Consider the following 9,061-nt stretch of genomic DNA (forward strand, 5'->3'; position numbering starts at 1 on the left):
CATTATACAATTCACAGAAACGAGCGTGGAGCGCAAATTTTACATGATTTCTAAAGCAAATATCGAGTGCAAAGCGCGAGTGTCTTGATGAGAATGTGTTCCTTAAGGTCGATATAACCTTAAAAAAATAGTTCACTTCTTTATGTAAAACTGATGTAATTAAACCGAAAACATGTTATAAAATAATTTATACGACAAATTTTGTCAAAATATATAGAGATTTAATAATTTTATAATATTTTCAAATAAGTTTCTTCCTTTTATCTATGTCGAACACAAAATGTAAAAACCTAGAAGAACCGAGCGTAAAGCGTAAGGCAAATTTTTTCGAGCGCGAGGTCCAGTCGTTGCGCGCTCTAGTACTAAAAAATGTACTAAAATTTCAAGAATTATCAAACGTAAAAGATTCTCATTTTTCAGATTTTTACTAAAAATTTGAGATTTTTTGCAATCTGAAGTTCGCAAAATATACCGTTAATTTTCTTGACTATATAGTCGAGTTCTAAGATACCTTTAACAAGTTTCTTAGTTAGTTATTAGCTAGTTTGAAATTAGTATTTTTGCGCATAATAGCGATTATCCCGTTTCAGTCTGGAATTTAACGTTTAGATTATGTAACTTTCTAGTTAGATTCTTTAAAATTACAATTATTTATTAATTTGCAGGTTATGATATGTCTATGTGAAGGAAATAGTAATTTGACAAGAATTGTTGAATTTACAGAAAGTTATTGTAATTTTCCAAGATATACAAAATTTTCCTTGATTATCTATTTTAGTGTTTAATGGATTAAAGAAGTAATTGTTAGTTTCGTATATAAAGTAAAAATAATAATTGAAAGTTACAATAACACAATAATGAACTTTCTCCTAATTCATTATTGTTTATGCGTATCGTTCGTAATATATATTTATTAAAATATACAATATTTTGGAATCTGGGCCTGACAGGAAGGCGAATAGAGACATTAGTTATATCTTTTTAAAGAATATGATTAATTAAAGTATCGGTAAAATTGAATATTTATCATTAGTATGAAGAAAACAGTCTGAAGCATTGGTGGCGTCGTAATGAGTATTCTCAGACTGATGTTCCTTTCTGATGAGATACTTGCATTTGTAAATTAATTACTGTGGATTAGAGGAATGTTATTTTAATAACAGTACTTTGAAATACCATTTTTAGAAATATATTTTTTACACATTTACGATCGGTGCGAACCCTAAAATTGAAGCTTTGTTCGTAAAGACGCTTAATGAACTTTACTAACCTTCATTGATCAATGTTTTTATGCAAACATAAATTATGTCTTAATTGGTCTTTCAGGCGAAACAAAATATTGTATATTTTAATTGCAACTTCTGTCAAAATACTTACTGATCGTCAAGGAAGATCAAGGACCCAAAATCGAACAAAGTGCAACGCGCACGAGACCCGCGCACAATAAAATTTTTCATAATTTTTACCATCAATTTGAAACACTCACTTTTGTGATTGATTGTTATTTTACTATTTGTATAAATTAATTTTGTGCGACTTCAAATTGTTTAATTACTTGTCATTTTACAACTTTAAAAACTTTACAAGTACGTGGTCTTATCAATTCCCCAATTTTAGTATTTCAAATTATGTTCGCAAAAGGAATTTCCACCAACTTCTGTACATTTACCACAAACAAAATATTCAGCTCGCTAAAAGTTGGTCCATTTATTACCTACTCTAAAAGTGTAGGATTTGCGGAAATAATCTGTACTTTCAAAACGCCGTACTTAGAGTGTCAGCCTAATAGTGCTAAAGTTACAAGATTGATTGGAAATTCTAATCTGCAAATGCTATTTATCCTATAATGAGATTACTAAAATTGCACCATTTTTTGTTTCTAATCCTAGAAAAAAAAACTGATAGAAAGCGAATCGGTTTGAATTGTGTATCTGTCATTTGCAGATTAAAAGAATGAAAATGTAATCGGTTGGTCACATTTTTATCGGACACATGTGCGCTATGCTTTAAATCTGCCATTCAACATTCGTCAAAATTCTGAGTGAATGGAGTTGAATGAGACTGGCCAACCGAAAATATTTCCTCTGAGTATTCTACGATACATTAATGTGCATATAAATGGGTTGAGTTTCAATATGGAATGGAGTTCTTAAAAGATCACACCCAACGGAAAAAATCTGCCCGCTTCGCGGACACATTCCCATCGCGCGCTAAGCGCCCGGCTCGCTTCGCTCGCAAGTTTGAGCGCGCCTAGGACGCGCGATGGTTGAATCTCGCGCTTCGCGCTCGATAATGGGTCACCTCGCACTTCGCGCTCGGATATTTATTCTTTGCATTTGAAATGCTTGAAAAAAACTTTATCAAAAAGATCTCTTTTAGACGGCAGTATTTATATGCGTCTTCATATTCTGAATTGTCTTCTTAATTGCGTACAAGGTGTATTCAAAAAATAAGGTGACTATGGTTTTCTCAAAAAATATTAATTTATTCCTCAATATTTATGTTGTCCCCTTGAAAGTAGTCCCTCTCAGTTATAATACACTTGCGCCAACGCTTTTTTCAATCATCAAAGCACTTCTGATAATCATTTTGTGGTATAGCCTTGAGTTCTTTCAGCGATGCAGTTTTTATCTCCTCAATCGTTGAAAATCGATGTCCTTTCATGGGTCTCTTCAGTTTTGGGAGAAGAAAAAAATCACTGGGGGCCAAATCCAGTGAATATGGAGGCTAAGGCATGACTGTGGTGCTGTTTTTAGTCAGAAAATCTTTCACAAGCAACGATGAATGAGCAGGTGCATTATCGTGATGCAAAAGCCACGAATTGTTTTTCCAAAGTTCCGGACGTTTTTTGCGTATCGCCTCTCGCAAACAGCGCATAACTTAAAGGTAATATTCCTTATTGACCGTACGACCTTGCGGTAAGAATTCCTGATGCACTACGCGACAGTAATCAAAGAAGACAGTGAGTAAAACCTTCACATTTGACCGAACTTAACGTGCTTTTTTCGGTCTTGGAGACTCAGGTTGCTTCCACTGAGACGATTGGGCTTTAGTTTCGACGTCATAATCATATACCCACGATTCATACCCAGTTATAACCCTTTTGAGAAAATCAGGATCATTATTGACTCACACAAAATTTAATGCACTCTTTACTCCATTTTTTGAAAAGAAGAAAATCGCCGAGCACACCAAACCCTTCTAACCTTTTACGCCTCTGCCAGAAAAACAAGACGAGCTATATAGTCTAAACTGTGAACATGTGATCGTGACGAGTGTACCAATACAACAAAACAAAAAATTAAAAACTTGAAAGTACGTAGCCCGCGAAAATTGAAGTCACCTTACTTTTTGAACACACCTCGTATAGTCAAAGATTAAGTTTCTCAAAGCTCTGTAGGCTTTGAGGTAGACATTCTCATTGTGACACTCGCGCTGCACGCTCGATTTCCGACAGAATTTGTAAATAGGTTTTGTTCGATTTTTTTCTCGTAACTTTCTTCGTTTTTCCACACATTTTTTTATTTTATTTTTTTTCAACGTTATTTTTCACGAATAAAACAAAAAGTACGCGTCCTGTCAAGAAGTGTTTCTCAACGAAATTGTAGATCTTTTTTGGGATAATCATTTTGTTAATTCATCTTTTTTCGTATCCTACATCCTTTATCCCCAAAATGAAATTTTTTATTTTCCATTTTTTCTGTGCACTCGAAATTTGAATTTTCGATTTTTGAAGAAAATCCAAAAATTTATTATGATAATCTTGTAGAGCTTTCAAAAAGAAATGTTTTTCTTCTATTGACTTTTTTTCATATCGTGCGTTTTTCAGCTTCAAATTTTGATTTTCGGTTGATTAAAAAAATTTTGAAAACGCTATAAATCTGAGAATTTTGTTTTTATCGAAAAAATTCATAAGAATAAATTGTTTATTCTTTTTAATACTATAAATATCAGTACATAGAATTTTCAAATTCAAAAAAAAGTGGTCTCAAAAATTTTCAAAATGAGCTCACTTTTTGAATTTTTATCAAAAATGGCATGGTTCACAAACTCGTCCTTTCTTTTAAGACACAAAAAAGTGTGCCAAAGATGAATTTGATTCATTCATTTTTTCGAGAGTTATCGTGTTTACGGACAGACGGTCGGACGGACAGACAGACATACGCCATAATGAAACCCTGATTTTTGGATTCAGGGGGTCTCGAAACGTGTAGATCCGTTGAAAAATTGTGATGTCAAATTTCCGACAATTCTAATAATTTCTCAATCATAAATTATGAGAATGTAAAAATACGATGCGCAAATAGCAATTTTTAATATTTTTAATAAGCGTGAATCTGCCAATTGTAGGTTTCCTCAGGTTGTATTAAACTGAATAGAATATGCAGATTAAAATTTAAGAAAATTAATTGGTTCGAATGAGAAGTTTAAAGTAATAAATTTAAATAGGACAATGATAATTAATCAAAAATTAAAGAAATAAAAATTAAATAATATTGTAAAATATTATAATGGATGCAACAATTTATTTAGAAATGCAATGATTATTTAGTTGTCATTATCTTTTTACAATGGTTTAAATAGATTATCCTGAACAGGAATTAGAAGATTTACACTGAAATAGGCTCCAGTGACATTCAACTTATTCAGTGCATATGCTAGTGGCTTCAGGGAGTTCATGTGTTAGAAACAAACTCCACAATTCGCTTATATCCATTTTCATCACAAACATCCAAATATTTAGAATTTTAATACCCGAACTTTGGTTAAAGGTAATTTCTATAAGATAAAACGTGATTGTTAGTTTTTGTGAATTTAAGACTCATATATGGTAAATGTGAAGTTTTATTTAACCTACAGATTTTACAGACACATTTTTAAGATTTTGACGTGGTGTGATGCAAATATGTGAAAACAAATTTGCAAAAAAATTGATTAGAATGCCTGAAAATAAATAGTCCGTAAATAAAAGTAGAATACATGTGTTCCAGAATTTTTTTTAAAAGTTACCCATTAAACAATTTTTGAATGAGTAATATAAACTATTGAAATTAAATTTGTTTTATTTCAATTAATAATTTTCTATCGAAACTATCGTTTCTCTATCGGTTAATGCGGATTTATAATCGCTACCGAATGGAACCAAGAAGAAAATTACGTGGCCGATTAAAAAAGTTGATTTCTCATTCAAAGCTCACTCTAACCTATGGTCGGCTCTCCGGAATTCTAGTGACGTCAAAGGCTCTTTCCCTTCAAAACACATTATTGTATCTAAAAATATTCAGAGTAAAAAATACTTTTTTAGATTTTTATTTGCAACTTTTATTGTCATTTCATTAGCAAAAATTTATATAATTTATATAATCGTAGGTAGGAAGGTTGATTATACAAATGGACGATTAGAAAACTTCAAAAAACAACTGAAAACAGTTTACAGATTTCTTGGCGCGGCGCTTCTGCCCAGTAGTGATTCTATTTGCATCTTCAAAATTTCAGAATTAAATTAAAAATAGAAATTTCACAAAAATTTGTTTCTACATAGTAAAATGTTTATTTATTTTTTTATTTTAAGTTAAATTTAAAAAATGATTTAATGTTTCTTTTAGCTACCTTATTCAAAATTTATATTGTGCCAACTTCCGAACTTTATCTTCATTATCTGGAGATATGAATCCTTAAAAAAGAGAAATAGTGCATAATACTTGACGATGATAACACTATTAGGCATAAAAATAAACCTAAAAGATCTTGTGATTACATAATATTTTATTTTCAACAATATCACATGATTTACAAAAGGTCCAGATAAAAAATGTGACAACATTTTTAATGTAAAACCCACTCCTGGAACCTCTGAGCTGCTTATTACCATGCTCCCCCAGCTCCTAATCCTTGATTTTGAGCCTGCATAGAACTTAGACCTAGCCCAGTACTTTGAGCTTGCACTGAATTTACACCTAGTCCAGAACTTAAAGCTTGTGTAGGGTTTAGACCTAGTCCAGAATTTTGAGCTTGTAAAGGATTTAGACCAAGTCCAGAACTTTGAGCTTGTGTAGGATTTAGACCAAGTCCAGAACTTTGAGCTTGTGTAGGATTAAGACCAAGTCCAGGACTTTGAGCTTGCGGATTTATACCTAGTCCAGAATTTAGACCTTGTGTTTGACTTTGACCTAGTGCAGGATTTAGACTTTGTGTTTGTGTTTGACCTATTCCAAGATATTGACCTTGTGCTCCTTGTGTTCCCAATGATCCTGCTATTCCGGCTTGTGAAGGATACAAAGGGGCTTGATTTTGTAAGGCCATTCCAGCTGGTAAAAGCGTCTCAGCTGCTGTGGGCATTCTAATTCTTGTGGGATTTAAAGCTTGTTGAGTTTGCCCTAATGGTGAACGCGTCCCATATCCTGTAGGATTTATTAATTGTTGATTTTATACAGGCGTTACAATTGGTAAATAATTTTGCGATACATGATTTACGAGTGCCAGATGAAAAATTTATGTATGGTTATATATAGTGGGCAAATGAAGAATATCAGTGTTTTTCAATTATATATGAACCATATATAACTTTTTCACCTAGGGTTGTTGTCCGAAAGTTAGATTTTGTGCAGACCATTACCATACTGTCCGAATGCAGGATATCCATTTGGTGAGGTAAGTTGTCCAATCGATCCTGGTGGTCCAGTCAATCCGTTTGGCCCAGGCAATCCAATTGGTGGAGGCGATCCAGTTGTTTTATGCTTTTTAATATGTCCAGCATGTCTTTTGTTTTCATGGTTTATATGACCATGGTGATGTGCCATCACTGTCTTATATTTTTCTACTTGTTTATCGTATTCAGACTTTTTAGGTGCTCCATATTTAGCTTGATGATTTTGGTGTTCATGGTGTTGATGGGATTTTTGGGGTTCATGGTGTCCATGAGCATGATCTAAATGTCCATGGCCTCCAGCACCACCGTGTCCTTCTTGCTTCTTGTGGTCGTGGTGTTCATGCTCTCTGGACTCGGCTGTAACAGCATCTATGGAAAAATTTTCAATATGTAGCGATAAACTTAATTTGCAATATATAGAATAATATAAAATCATAAATATGGTGTGAGATTTTAAGGGCAAGACAAAGAATAACTTTTGTGGTTTATTTTTTATACTTACCAACGAATATCGTAGAGGCAAAAAGAAGAGCAGGAAGGAAGAACTTCATTTTCTCGAATTAGAGGAAACTGACTCCTCGAAAATGACGCTGTAACTGATGAAATTTAAGAAGAACGATATATATATACTTATCGATATCTTATTATTTAGCATGAAATATTGTACGTAGAATTATGAGATAGGGTGTAAGAATAATATTTATTACACTCACATATACATCCTTCATAAATTTTACAAATTTTCATTGTATGCATTTAGATAATTGAATTTGACAATATCAGTTTATTGTTATAATTTTTCAATCTAATTCTTATACACAAAGATAAGGTTAACTTAGCAGACAACGTCTGTTATTAAAAAATTGTCCTTGAGATTATTCAAACAAATAGGTGGCGCTGATAGTATAGTATTACGGAAATTTTCGTACATTTGCCCGACTTATTGGGGCTGGTATTACGGATTTTTGCACAGTACTTCCCTACCTAGTTTTGCGTAATATTTATTCTATTATTAATCGATACTTAACCATAATTTACTTCTTTTAGTTATACTAGAGCTATACTAATTTCTTAGAGAAACTATAAGAATTTCTTTATAGCTTATATGAATCTATCAATTTGTACATTTAATCTATAAATATATTATTCGCTCTAATGAATGTATAATAAAAAACAGGTTTACGAGCTTAATATGTCATACAGGCATACTAAACTAGTCGAAAATATAGAAAAAAATGGGTACATTTAATGATACTATGTTTTTTCAACGCAGTTTGTCCTAATAAACTTTCGAGCTGTTGTATATTTATTTTTGTCTACAGCAATGTTTTTTTTAATATTTCGGTTCATTGCACTTCAACTATCAAATTGTTGCATAGAAAAATGTAGCGGCACGAAATGTTCAAAATGACTGTCAACTAGTGCTTTTGTCAGCAGATCATTTGACTACATTGTGCAATGCGCTAATGACTGATAACACATACCGAAATAGCCTCGTTTAGAAAGGTTCGCAATAAAAATCCACCACAGAAACACTGTAACCATCTTATGCCTGATGTTTTATTTTTATTGATGGTAGCCTAAACAAGCATCTAGAGGTAGCTAATGCGACCTTGAACCCTAATCAGGAATCCGATGTCAAGAATTCAGAAAAATAAATTCTTTTGCAGCATGATATATCGGCTTGATATCCCATTTATCTCCCGATATATCATAAGCATATCTTACGAGATCCTAGGCATATTACGAAAACAAATCGTACAGGGCGGAAATTTCGATATCCCTAAAATGTCCCGAGGATATCTAAGAATATTCTCAAAATATCCAAGTTTTATATGGCACGTATTCTTAGGGATTTTAGATAGATAAGGGGTTGAAACAAGGGTGCACGGTTAGCCGAACACTTTTTGCTATTTTAATCACGGATATGTAAAGTAAGCTACCGGGTAGAGTTGTATCAGTAGTTAGGTAAAGAGGGGCTAGGAGATGATGAAGAATTTGAGAAGATAACCGGATAAGAATAGGTTAGAACTAAATGCGGAAAATTCTAAGATAATGGTGTTCATGAAAGAAGGGAGGAGCGTGGGAGTAGAAGGGAACGGAGGTGCAGGAGTTGAAAGAGTTTCTGTACCTGGGCTTCCTGTTTCAGAGGAATTGAGGAGTAGATGGTTATATAAAAGAGAAAGTGAGGATGGCAAGCGTGATTATGAGTCAGGTGAGGGCTGAGAAAGAAGTTGTTTCCAGATTATTTTGAAAGAAGAATGAAATTGTTTGAGTCACTAGTCATGAGTGTCTTCTTTTATGGAGTAGAGAAGTGTGGATGGAAGAAAAGTGTGGAAGTGGCTAATAGGATAGGTATGTAACGTGGAAACTGGAGCCGGCAAGGAATACACCTAATTATATCGTCAGGGG

The 9,061-nt window shown here is 33.1% G+C and overlaps 1 protein-coding gene across 1 annotated transcript; it reads right to left on the reverse strand.

The window, feature by feature from the left end:
- Window positions 1-5,865: 5,865 nt before the first annotated feature.
- Window positions 5,866-7,200, reverse strand: LOC117182958 (collagen alpha-1(I) chain-like). The gene is made up of 3 exons (XM_033376076.1): window positions 7,152-7,200; window positions 6,617-7,018; window positions 5,866-6,401 (listed from the first exon to the last, which is right to left on the reverse strand). The coding sequence occupies exons 1-3, from the start codon at window positions 7,198-7,200 to the stop codon at window positions 5,866-5,868; spliced, it is 987 nt and encodes a 328-aa protein (XP_033231967.1).
- Window positions 7,201-9,061: the final 1,861 nt, after the last annotated feature.

This window comes from Belonocnema kinseyi, chromosome 2 (genome assembly GCF_010883055.1).
Source record: "Belonocnema kinseyi isolate 2016_QV_RU_SX_M_011 chromosome 2, B_treatae_v1, whole genome shotgun sequence".
In the NCBI taxonomy this organism is placed as follows: domain Eukaryota; kingdom Metazoa; phylum Arthropoda; class Insecta; order Hymenoptera; family Cynipidae; genus Belonocnema; species Belonocnema kinseyi.